General features: G+C 43.8%; 1 protein-coding gene across 3 annotated transcripts in view; it reads right to left on the bottom strand.

The window, feature by feature from the left end:
• Positions 1–3,457: 3,457 nt before the first annotated feature.
• The window catches only part of slc35d4 (solute carrier family 35 member D4), a 35,332-nt gene continuing 24,993 nt past the window's right edge, over positions 3,458–13,796 (bottom strand). For 2 of the 3 annotated variants that reach the window (XM_088918539.1, XM_088918541.1), the window contains one exon: positions 4,380–6,371. In XM_088918539.1, the coding sequence (XP_088774665.1) occupies positions 6,305–6,371 (67 nt within the window). In that variant the 3' untranslated portion in view covers positions 4,380–6,304. Of the gene's footprint in view, positions 3,552–4,379; positions 6,372–13,796 lie in introns of those variants that run through there. The other variant, XM_088918540.1, reaches the window with a different exon arrangement.

Genomic DNA, 13,796 nt, shown 5'->3' with positions numbered 1-13,796 from the left:
CTAGAAAAATACCACCGCCCCCAGCAACCCTCCCTGCTTACGCCCGGAGAGGATAAACGTGAATGACGACGGACCACGGGGCAGTAATTACACCGTTAGACTACCGATTGTTAAATTGAGTCTCACAATAACCCCCCCGATAGCCTATTCCGTTTTTGTAGGTGCACTAAGGAACCCGTGGGCGTCAGTTATCTTGCAACAATGTTGCAAAGAAGATGTAGAGCAGCTGGAACAAAGATGTACACCGACCCCGGCCTGCGTAGCCGGGGGGGATTATGTCTGTTAGTGGACATGAACACGAGAGTTCACTAAGGAGTTAACCAAGGGGTAACTACAGAACTCCAAACGGGTGAGGGCAACACAAATGCAAGAACAGGATCCCGAGAGTCGGCAGTGATTTACTGGGAACCCGATTTTAATGACAGAAAGCGCTGGAGTGATATCCTGGCAGGCACGGAGACCAGCAGCAGTGGGAGCGCCCCCCCCCCAGCGAATAAGAAAATGCCTGACGAACTCGGGATTGGGCAGTTCTTCCATGCTTGTACAATCAGTGGAAATGTTCACGTAAATGTGCGCAAGGCCTCGAGTGCCTTATTGCTTTTATGAAACGGTTGCCAAATATGCGATTGCTGTACAGAATTAATTTTAATTAAAAATGTATTGAACACGAAAATTAAGCTGTTGAGCCTTTTAACTGTGACGATATTCGCGATATAGCCTAGGCCTCGAGTGCCTTATTGCTTAAATAAACATGCACAAATCGTCTGATCTCGGGTGTCATTATTCCCCCAATGATTAAATTATTCAGGTTTGACGGGAGCAAGCCTGTAAAAAGAACATGGTTTCCCACATAAGCTTTCATCTGCAGTAAGAAAGATGTGGTTTAAGGAGTACTGACGTTTGCAAAGAAAATAATATGGTTGGAAATCCTCAGTCTATGGCGATGGCCTCCCTCCCTTGTGTAAGAGGACACTGTAGCAGGAGGGCTACAGTAGCATCTTATCTCATATATTGTCATAGAATGTGTTCAGAAACACCAAAACCGACATACATAAAACAAGTTAAATGTAATAATAACCTTAATTTGTTTAATAGGCACAAATATGAAGGGGAAAAAAAGCATTTGGAATTTGAAAGAAATGCCCCTTACCTGGTGTGTAGACCGAGTGGTATCCGAGCAAAGATTAGCAGCTCACTGCATTTCAGACACTAGGAGTTTCGAGCAGTGGTTATTCCCCAACTGCAGTACACAGTTTATGAAGACTTACAGAGTTTTGTTCTTTTACAGCAAAGTATAAATATGCACATTATACTAATATGTCCTAGATACAGACATTTGCAGCGGGGAGTGTTTTTATTATTGCTAGGTTTGACATTTGCAAACCAAGCAAATTTGAAGTATTTTCGAATATTATGTCACCCCCAGAACTCTGAAAGCAATATAATCGCTTGCTTGCACCAAGTATGAGGCATCTTAAATATATTCTGAAAATCTAACAACACCATTCTGTAAAATAATCTTCAGGTCTTTGTCGTGTATTTTGAATTTTCTGCATATGGAGCTGATGTTATAAGCTTGGGAACTTACTGTACAAGCCTTACGAGACCCATCTAAGGGCTTCTTGGTGGGCACTATGATTTATTCATAAACCTTAAAAAAATTATTTGTTTGTTATGAATAAGTCTGGAGGGGGGGCTATTTCTAAATATATTTCCAGTAATAAGTGTCACGTGTCAACGTGGGCAACCATTCCTACACATCTTGGCAAAACACACTGGTTTCTTATGAGTCCAGTATCAAGAGCAGTCATCAGTAGGCTAGTTCTATGCAATGGCCAAAGCACAAATGTTGACAAGTGACTTAGCTGCCGTGAGGCCTTTTAATTCCCCTACAGTCTAGCACAATGGGATGCATTCATCAAACGCTGGGTTCAGTCATGCATTCAGTCTGTTCATTGAAAACCTGTGCTTCATTTGTCAGCTTGGGATCAGCTGGCAACCTGTTCCTTTGAAATAAGCATTGGGCTGAAGTGGCACTTTTCCCTTACCTGACTCAGGGTTTCTCCATATTCTAACAGTTTGCATACAAGGAAGTGGGCAACACTAGCTCAAATATCGCCAAATAGATGGGCTTCTAATGTTTATTGTGTAGCTATTTATTCATGAATGCAATCTGTCATTCAATCGATCTGTGATTCAGTCTCAGGACATGTATTATGTAGAATCAGACAGTGGAGATGGTTGCACTGTATATGTGATCCTGCTTTGTATACGGACGGTCATCTAATCCTCTCATTCTACCCTGAATGTCTATTTTGGAATGGACACTGGACCCGTCTTCACCAGGAATTCACTAAGGTCACTGTGTACTTTAGTATTGATGAATTTAGTGGTCTCCGTGAAGGGTTCTGGATGGTAATTGTAGGGGAAGTGAAAAAACGGCGTGAGCTAACCGATTGAAGAACAGCCCATATTTGTTGGGTGCTGAAGTCCAAGTTGGTTGAAAGCACGGTGAATGCTGACTGTATCAGAGACGAGTAAAGCTGCTACAGTGACTTCATTTACTTCAGTGATATTCCACCCCGCTTCTAGAGTTGCACAGGAGCTCCTGCTTTTCTGTAACCCGAACTCTTAAATACGTCAGTGCATCAGCTTCCATTGCCTTCATAATTCTGGAGGATGTACACGTGCCTATAAGACCTGCTGTACCACCAAGCCTAGCAGTGATTCCAGTATATTCCATCATCTTCTGTAAATACAACTTTTAAACAAAAAGAAAGTATAAAAAATCAATAAAGACTACCAATCCCACTAAAGTGTCATTCTGTGGATTTGTTCTCTTCATCACCACCCAAGTCCTAAAATCTTCTTCTCGTCAGTGAAAATAGTGCTTCACCTCTGAGCACGAATACAGACGGTACAAGTGAGCAGGAGACTCTGTCATCATTGGGGGTCAAAGATACTGTTGATGATAAAGACAAGCATTACGCTATGACCTGAACATTTTAGATGAGGTAACAATTTCACCACTGACTCGAGGAATTTTCCTACAGTTCTGGACTTCCTACAGTTCTGGACTCTGGACTGTTCCCATTCCCATCCTTGAAAAACCTTTTAACTGTTGATGATTAAAGACAAGTTTAAAAGAAAACCCGTGTATTGGCTACCTCTCTCCTGCTCTATGGCTGCAGGTAAAAGGCCAATGCCCAACTCCCACAATATCTGTACTTCACAGGAAATAAAAATGCTTTTTTGTTTTTTTAAGTTTGTTTCATGGACTAATACTAAATATGAAATGTCATGGGTGGTTTAGTGACACATTGGTTAATGGGGGTGCTATCTGCATGGAGAATATATATATATACTCTCCTTGTTTGCATGGTTTTCCTCCAGGTGCTCTAGTTTCCTCCCACCGTCCAGTGACATGCTGGTGGGTTAACTGGCTTCTGTAGAAAAGTGGACCCTGGTGTGACCTTGCAATTGACTGGCGTCCTGTCCCGAGTGTGTCCTGCCTTGAGCCTGTTGTTTACCGGCATACAGTCCAGCTCCCCCTGCAACCATGGATAAGAGGATCCAGGATAAGAGGATTAGAAAGTGGATGATTGGGTGAAATACCATTCACATCTATACCTGAATTCTTATAAACAAAATCGCTAGGACATGTAATGCATAATTTCTAAAAGAGACCATGGAGAATACATGTTTTTTTCCCCACATCCAATGCTGCTATAACACAAGTGGGAACTGTGTATTTAGTTATAATAAAACATGCTTGAAGGCTTACACTGAACCCTAAAAAAAAAACCTCAAGGTGGCAGAGGTCATAAAGAAATCCCACAGTAAAATATGATAGTTATTAGTTACTCATAAAGGTCACTTCACCTGGGAGTCAATCACAGTAATGGAAAAAAAAAAGGCTCTGTTCCAATTTGCTGTGCCAAACTATCGCTTTCTTTTCTCCCCGATTTGCTATCAGCAATAAGACAGTGAATAGGAAATAGAATAGGAAGGTGACTCATGAACGACAAACCGCAAACACTAGTAGTGTGATGGCAAAATTCAAACAGAGCCACCTCTTCACCGACATACAAGTCCATAAGGGACATGCAGATAAATGCCAGATCTAATCCGTGGTCACAGACACACCTTGGAGCGCTTAAACCAGCACACAGTCCAAAAAAGAACCCCAAACGACAACTGTGACAAGAGACTTGTATCCTGATGCAGTCAAGGGGAACGGTCTTGGGAAGGTCGTGTCAAAACAAAAGGATCATTGTACACCGCAAGAGCTGATGCACACAGGCCAAGGCTGCCGAAGAAAATGAATGATATGAAAAAAATACTACAAATTCAAAAGAAAGCAATGCAAAGACGAGACATTTTAATAGAAAGGTAGAAATATTTTATTTTGCTTTGTATTATATACAATGCCATTTTGAGACAGGAATTTCAGGTAATTAATTTTATAGCTCAGTTTCCCCCACTCCCACCTTAAAACCGAATGTTTTAAAATTTACAGCACAGTCAGATTTCCTACCGAATTAATACAAAGAGAAATGTAGAACAGACCTTTGCAGCCTATGTAAAAAAACATTGTGCCACATTCACAGTTAAGTCGGTCCCTGATAAGGAAGCTACAGTATATAAAAATCCAGAACCCAAAGACTGAGATACTGACACAATTTTATTTGGTTAAGAAAAAGCTGGGAGCACTCCAATGTCCCAATTCAATGAGCCCCCTTCACTGTGGATATTATCAAGAGAAAGATCGCAGATACACCGTTTGATACAAGGTTGAACCAAGAAGACTCACTTATCTGCTCTTAACCCTACAAAAAGTCTCATGTATATTACCTCCATATCAATGAAGATTTAAAGCCTGATATAATGAGTTTTTAACTCCAATGTGAAAGGGGTTTAAAGATAAAGCCCCCCAGATACAGTATTGGTTGTGACTCAATTACAGTAAGCATGGGTTATAGAAAGCACTTCCTAAGACCAGCTTAATCAATACCCACTCTGTTTTTGGTTACTTACCAGAGCACTGTTTTTTTGTGCTGTGGATTGAATGGAAACGTTACAGTTTCCTTTCAAAATGTGTGTGAGAGGATAAAGTGCTTCATTTGAGATTAAATTGTAAGGATATGGTATGAAACTGAATATCTAAACCTGTCCCCCATACACCAAGGGAAGAAAAGAACAGCAATAAATAATGAAGGGTGACGGGCAGTGAGGCACTCAGCACAGTGAAGGATGTCCGCCTAGGATTCGAGGGCATCTGAAGCCCCTCAGCCTGGGAACAGACCCACCCTCAGCTGTCCAGACAGGCTGGCAGGAGCCATACGAATACAGCAGTCTGGTCTGCAACAGGCTTCCTGCTCCACTGATGGGCGAGCGTCTGGCAGGCTTCTTCCTCCCGGCCCGCAGCTATTGTTTGTGGAAACCCTCTGCCTTCCCCACCAGTCCTGGGGGTGAGAGCAGCGCAAAGCTTCCTGTGGCCAGACTCCACGCTGGGGCAGCCTGCGCTGTGCGAGAGGCGACAGGACAAGGAGTCTCGCCACTCTCGTACCCTCTTCCCCTCTCGCCTCTGAGCACGCCGCATGGCTCGCTCGCAGGCCATGAACTGGGATACAGCACTCCCTTACAACTCAATGGAAGGTGATGAATAAAAGGTCGATAAATGCCATTTTTGTCTCATAGCACAGCTCTTGGCTTTGAAAAACTTGTCTTGAAAAGGGCCGCCAATCAAACTCCCCTGCCAACCACCTCAGTCTCATCCCGGGATCAGGCACAAGACTGATTTATCTGGTGTCTGTCTGGGCTTGACAGAAGTTTTATTTCACCACACGCCTATATGTATACCTCATGAAGTGTGCCCTCAAGATCTTGGCCAGATTGATGCTGTGATGGCTCAGACCCATGGCAGCTACCCAGGATCAGCTATGCCTCTGTGAGAGAGTTACAAGACATCCACTTCCTATCCAAGTGTGGACTTCCTGTCCTGTCCGAGTTCATCTTTAACAAAAAATATAAAACTGATTAAATAGTGATTGGTTGAAAGATAACGCGTCTAAGCAGAATTACACTATAAACAGTCTTATAGGTTATCTTTTGAATGTATAAATTACATTTCTCATATTCACTGTGTCTCTTTTTCCTTCACGGAGATTCAGATCGGAAAGAAGAGATCCAGCCCACAACAGTCCTTCCTGCCTTGTATCAGTATCCCCTTCACAGGACAAACTGCTTCAGGACAGTCTGGCAGAAAGCCTCCTGGTGGACTTCGCCCTGCCCCATCTCTCCGTCATCTCATGGAGGCGCTGCGCTCTGAATACACAAGCAGGGCTTCACCAAGGCCACTTAGCAGGAAGCTGAGCAAAACATGAAGTGGAATATGGTCAGGCTCACAGACACAAATAAACATGGAAACAGGGAGAGGGCCAGCTGGTAGCCATTAGAAAAACAGTCAACCAGATTACTGTGAGAAAAGATCATATCATTCTCTGCTCTGTCTCCGCCTTTGTCTGGTTCTCCATCACGTTTCCACAATGACTCTCTCTTTTCCTCTCTTCTCCCCAACATCAAGTGAGGGGACCCCTCCTTCTCCTTTTCCCTCTAAGGCTTCTGCCTGTGTTCTTTTATCCTTCCCAGCTCTCACCGACTCAAAAAGACAGTACCCTTCGCCTGTATTTGAGCGTATCTGGGTGACCTTAGCAATAAATGTGTTTGCACAAGAAATTCAGGATTATTTTTCTAATTGAACACTCCAGACATTCCAGTACGATGAACTATCTATTTCTACATTTTTTTTCTTTTAATGTTCTGTGGACAACTGGAAGAAAAAAGTCCAGGTCCAATTAAACCTTGACACAAATTCCAAACAAGGGGACAAAACATTTTTTTCTTATTGTTTGAATTTAGAAATTGCCAATGACTTCTGTCATACCTACTCCTTCTGGAACAGCCAGCTGTGTGTTCATCCCTACCAGGCTGTGCTCTGCGAATCCCACCACCGTGCGCGAGGGAAAACGAGCAGGCGCACACAGACACACCCGCCAGCGACAGCCGTCCTGAAACACGTCGCAGCCTGCAAGTGCCCGTTCAGCCACGGGGGCGCCATGCTGCTGAGAACTCTCTCCACCCTGCCCTAGGAGGCACTCAACCAAACGTGCTTCTCCACCTGTAGAACCTTGCTCGTAGTCGGCTAGTGACATGACCCAGGCTCAAACCCACGAAGCCTCGATCACAGAGCTCAGCCTGCCCTGAAACGAGTGCCTTTACGTTTCCAAAGGTGGACAAAACATTTTGTCTGATTGAAGTAGTATTCGTAATTCTATGGGCTGCTGAAAATAAGACATTTAACAACAGAGCGTGACTTTAAAATGTACTGTCGGCCTACTAAACAAGTGAGGGAGTGATCACTTCTGCAGAAGTAAAAGCCATATAAAAAGTCATGATATGTGCAATTGTGTGTGCAAACCCAGTCAGCACTCTGCAGCACAAAACATGCACTCTGTATGCACTTAAACAAGTAATCGTTCCAAAAACACTTTGAGTAGCACTGTAGTTTGTTAACAAGAAATATCCTGTTTACATGTTCACTTTTGGTTTTAATACTGGTATATAATTTAGAACAGGCAGGTCACAGCTGAAGAGCTTCTCAAAATGAACATTGAGATTTATCTCTCCAAAGCTTACACCAAAAGTTTGTAAACCTTGTATAATAACCAATTAGTTCCCAAATCCTTACTAAATCAGAGGGACTAATTTTGTGTCTAAGATTTGGCCCTGAGCCATTTCCTGTTCGCAGTGAAAGAAGCTGCATTAATGAAGCAGCTTAGTTCCGTTTATGAAACAGTAATTCTAATCATTAATGGGAGAAAGCCTGCAGCTCACTGGGCAAATTCCACACACCCTTATCAGGGTAAACAGACTTTTAAAATTAATCTCATTAGAAAAGATTACATTAAGAAATACCGTTCAAATTAAATATTGCAAGGAACTAGAAATTCAGAAATAAAATAGAACTTTCATTATGAAACTAAAACACAAAAAGGCAAGTTAATAAGAGATTTTTGTGGCTGGCTACCAAAAATTACCGTGAGAAAAGATCATATCCTCTGATCTGCCTCCGCCTGGCCTTTTGAGGTACTGCGCTTTACCTGGTTCTCTAAATTCTCCTTCACGTTTCCGCAATGACTCTCTTTTCCCATGATCTCCCCCTGATGGGACCCCTGATCTCTCTCCTTCTCCTCTTACCTCTTAGTCTTCCGCCTGAGTTCTCTTATTCTTCCCAGCTCTCACTGATTCTCAGGTCAGGTTTTTGGAAGCATTCGCATGACCTCAGACTCATCCCTTTTAAATCTCAGCCTCTACATCCCTTCTTCTTCTTCCCCTTCAGTGACCTCTCCATCTCTCTCTCTCTCCCTCCTCTGCTGAAGACTTCAGCCTCACCCTCTATTCCTCTGTCTCACACTCGGCTCCAGCTCATGGGTCTGAGGACTGCAGCAGGCTCGCCGCGGGCCCTCCTCCCTCTCGCCTCTCCCCTGGTCCACATCTCCTCGCGCACGCTCTCTGCTCTCCTTCGCCCATGGCCCCTCCTTCTGCTGTCTTGCCCCTCTTCAGCCAGAGCCAGCCACTGGCACCGCCCTGACCTCCGCTGGGGAGCCTACATTCCATCCTCCAGACTCTCACCCGTGTCCCCAGCACTGTGCACCTGGACGCCTCCCGCTGCATCGTTTCAATGACCTGGACTTTTGACCTGCAGCATGCTCTCAGACTCATTACTGCCGGCCCACCATTTTGTTTTCCTTGCACTGGGCAGATCATGTTATTATGCCTTATACTGCATCTCATACGACTCGGCTATGTAGTGAGTAATTGAGAACACTTGTGTGTATGTACTGTAATACATGGAGCAAGCGATGTGTTGGTTGGTGTTGCTCGCTCTTTCAGGGCCTGGGCTCCATTTTGGCTTGGCGTGCCTGCTGTGCGGGATCTGCCTGTTCATGGACTTTTCTCTCTTTGTCTGACTGCTCCTGTTTCCTTCCATAGACCAAAGAGCTTTATCAGACGGAGCTGTTGAATGCTGAAGGGGCAGATGGCCCCTTACATTAAAAAAACACACAGATAATCATGGAAGGAACAATCGGCATCTAATGGCTCAGCTGTACGAGAGTGTCTGGTGTTGAAGGACCTGAAACACCTGCCAACCCCAGGTCACGTCACCAATGATGTGTCTGGGAGAACTGAGAGATGCAGGCGGTTGCTTTCAATACAAAAGACTAAGAATAACACAACACTGAGAAGTCTCAGGTCAGACAAGACCTTGTCTCAGGAGCCCAAGGGAATGTTGTCGCTAACCAGGAGAACACTAAATCTCAAACACGGTGCACAAATTCCAACAGGTGTGCCAAATTCAAAACTGTATATTCTAATATGGAAACAAAATATCGATTTTCAGTTAACAACTCAATTTATCAATGTCAATTCACAACAGACTGTCACTATAAAACTGGTGAAGCTTAAATCTGTATTATGTCACTAGCTGAATGTGACTGGTATTACTCAAATGGCCAGGTGCCACCTATCTATCCATTTTCTAACCACTTCTCCAATTCAGAGTCACAGGAGAGCTGGAACAAGCACTGTGCACAAGGCAGGATACATCCTAGACAGGACTCGAGTCCATCACAGGGCACACACAGACACACACTCACACCAGGGCCAATTTTCACAGAAGCCAATTAACCCACCAGCACGTCTTTGGACTGTGGGAGAAAACCAGAGCTCCCAGAGGAAACCCACGTGAACACAGGGAGAACCCCAGGTCTAGAACTGAACCCGGGCCCCAGTGCTGTAGGGTAGTAACACTGACCACTGTATATAAAGAAAAGCTACTAAATGCAAGAGCATCTAGTGGGCATGAAAGCAGGACACTAGAGCAGTTGGTCTCTGAAAAGTCAGTCTAGGTCACTCAGGAAGGACCACATATGCCTTATATGGTCCCCAGTTTCAGGGACACTGTGTACTTTGTGCTGTCCATCTCAAAAAGCATGGAAGAGCAATATGTTTTCAGTCCTGCCCCTCCTGGAGCTGAGTGGCAAGGTCAGGCTCTACCAAGCACATTTCTGGTGTCTGACCCGACTGGTCCTGCCCGTGGAATGCGATTCTGTCTACAGTCAGCTGACCAGCACCACAGGAGGTCGTGGCCCAGTACCCCGCCTGGAACACCAATCCCCCACTTCAGTACACATCTACGGGACAGCGGCCCGATTCCAGACTGGTCCTGCTGTCGCAGTAATAAGATTACTGTTCCCCACAGTGCCCTGACCTGAATAAAACCGAAGTACACGCCCCCGATAGCAGCACCACTCAGCTACTCTGGTGCCGACGGCCACCAACTACAATCTCAATTTACCCCTGCCTAACAGAAAAAGAAGAGAAAACACAATCCGAATTGCTACACCCCAGAGGGATAAGCCTTTCATACAATCCAAATATTCCTCCTACGCTGGTGTCCCGCTGCAGCTCTGAAATGTCTCACGCACATGTGTTCAATTCCACAGCAGAATGAGGGACGCGGGCGTCGTCCTGACGGTCACAGAAAGTTACTGTGAAAATACCGGTACATGCATACAGGAGCACGCCTGTAGAAAGTAAGGACAACACGCCTCCTTGAAATTTTAAGGAACTTGACAAAATAGCTTTAGCAGAAAAAAGATGATAACTCTTGGTACTACTGTAATGTTCAATAAAAAACAAAAAGCTACATACAAAAAATGTTTTGGCATATCATTTTTTTTACTGAAGCGTGGTACATTTCTGACCATATATCCATCTTTGCACCCGGAGAACTACAAGGCCTGGATTTTGACCAATCTGCCAGTTATTTGAATGAAACAAAAATCAGCTTAAAAGGATAACTTGGAGTTATCCGTGGGTACAGCCTTGATCAGGAGGTCACTGCAAAATGGCAAAGCCACTTCATATTTATATGGAGAGCAAGTGGAACGTATCTTTAAAAAATGTTTTGATTCTCACTGGGCTGATCTGCCCGGAGCTCGATCCCTCCAAGCCTGCAGCTGGTTCACTGATCAATCGTCAGCTTTTAGCAAACTTTTTTTTATAATGTATAATCCTCCCTTAATCATGAAACAAAAAAAGAGCAACAGAAATCTCTTTAAAAAAGGAAGCCATTACACATGTGTAGAAGATTATCATATTTATAACAGGCGATTCAAAGCGTCTGCCACCAAGCGATCTGTCAGAATGGTTGACTGTGTACTACTGAAGCTCTCCGACTCTAGATAGTGGTGCTATTTCGAAACGAGATTGAAAACCTTGTGACAACAAGGCCATCCTACAATGATGAGATATTCTTGATTGTCATGGAATGTCAGCGGTTAGGAGGACAAAAACTAAATCTTTTTGTTTTTGGACCTCCTAAAAATTCTGAAAATATTAGTTAGACATATTCCAAATGCAAAGTATTTCAAAATACATAACTATTCCTCTGCTAACTAACAATTTTAGTAAAGTTTTAAAACAACTTTTTTGTACTCAAGTAACTAACATAAATGGGATTACAGGAACATTAAAAGGCTCAATATTTTGTCAACTAGACTTTATCTTTCAAAACATGCTATACAGTATGTAAAATGTAATTGCACTAATTAGCTCACATGAACAGTATTCTCAATGTCACTTAAGATATTACAGCTCAATAATTTATTGCTATGGCACCTAGATGCATGGAATGTGGTTTGGTGAGCACATACTCATATTAGAATACAATACAGCAAATACAACATAAAGCCAATAACAGATGGCATCTTCTCAATACATCTTCACATACCATTCTAGACACACACCAGTAATAAGATACATAACTGTGAGAGCCGATAGAATACCAATGAGCCGTGCAAAAACGTCCAAATTAAACTGCAGTCTCCGAGGAGGTGCTGTGAGATGTGCTGAGATGAATTATGTGGAAATTAATAACATGCTACTAGACTGGAATTTTAATATCAGATCTACTGAAACAGGCTTCAGTGGGTGCCGTCTGCGTGGAGTTTGCATGTTCTCCCTGTGTTCATGTGGGTTTCCTCCCACAGTGGTGGGTTCGTGGCTGCTGGGAAAACTGGTGCAAGTGTGTGCCCTGTGATAGACTGGAGTCCAGGATGTACTGTACCTACTAGGCCAGACTCCAGCTCCCCGAGACCCTGAACTGGATGAGGCCGTTAGAAGAGGGATGGATGAAATAAGATTCACCAGGGCAGTTTACAAAGGACCGGAACACAAGTCCAGTTTTGCACTCATCAATAATTATTCTTTGCTAGGAATCCTCTTTCCACAGCACAGTACCTTTTAAATATTTTGATCTACAGCTGGTTCTTATTCACACTGAGCTAGCAGGACACTTACATAAGCAGACTTAGTTGTTTGCTTTGCATTTGTTTGAAAACTGCTTTTTAACGGTTTGCGCTACTGCCCTTGAAAAACTAGACAGTGAGGGAACAAAGAGAGCAATATACACAGTATTACTGATAAGACTTTCCCTTTCATCGTCGGCTGGTTCTGGCGAATTCAGCCCTGACTGCATGAGAAGTGGAGGGCCGCAATGATCGAAGCAGAATCCAAAAGGCCCTTTTTTCACCTGATAGCTCAAAGTTCACATGAAGGCCTTGGCAACGTCCCTCACTCCTGGTCTTCTGCCAAGCACAAATGCTGCATTGCAACAAATTGAAACAAATTCCAGCTATGTTGTTCTCCAGTGGTTGAGGCTATAATTAACTCCTTTCCCTTGCTACTTGAGCTTAATATGAACCCTCCCAAAAAGAAGGGGAATGATGTCTGCCCCCTGTACTACCCTCACACTTTTCCAATTTGTATTAATTCCAGTCCACAGCACTGGCTGAGGACTAACACCCTGCAGTCTGTGTGGCTCCTAATGCCTCTGTATAGCAACAGGGACACTAGACTGTAAACAGGCGCTGTCCTTCGGATGAGACATAAAACCGAGGTCCTGACTCTCTGTGATCATTAAAAATGATTAAAGTTTCTCAAAAAGAGTAGGGGTGTAACCCCGGTGTCCTGGCCAGATTTCCCATTGGCCCTTACCAATCATGGCCTCCTAATAATCCCCATCTCTGAACTGGCTTCATCACTCTGCTCTCCTCCCCACTGAGAGCTGGTGTGTGGTGAGTGTACTGGTACACTATGGCTGCCATCACATCATCCAGGTGGGGCTGCACACTGGTGGTGGTGGAGGGGAGTCCCCATTACCTGTAAAGCTCTTTGAGTGGAGTGTCCAGAAAAGCACTATATAAGTGTAAGCAATTGATAATAATATCTTATAGCTAGGTATGTAGACATCCCTGTGTTTAGGCACAAACAGTCTGTCAGAAAAGACTGAGTTCTGCCTGTGGACTGCTTACAAATTAAAGATACTGTTTGTGATCCTCTTGTGAAAACAGGCTCTTCAGGCAGTCACTACCTGTACTTATTTGCGGCTTCACAGAAGGTCTGCCCTGCTGAGTCAAGGACAGGCACACACAGGAAGTGGCAACATATGTGCCGTCAGATAAGAGCAGAAAATAAAGGGAAGCCCCTAATCCACAACTCTGATCAGGGTTCATTTTTATTTATCACCTTTGTGCATTTTCTCTGCAATTCACAGAACCCAAGTCACATGTCATGAAAATGCAGGATTTTGCTGAGCCAATGAGAGAAGACAAAGAAGCTAGGCTGACCTTTGCTTGCAATTAACTGTGACATGGGCAGCAGGAGGCTAA

This window comes from Atractosteus spatula, chromosome 6 (assembly GCF_055471065.1).
Source record: "Atractosteus spatula isolate fAtrSpa1 chromosome 6, fAtrSpa1.hap1, whole genome shotgun sequence".
Lineage (NCBI taxonomy): Eukaryota > Metazoa > Chordata > Actinopteri > Semionotiformes > Lepisosteidae > Atractosteus > Atractosteus spatula.
This window is presented reverse-complemented; position numbering and strand designations above follow the sequence as displayed.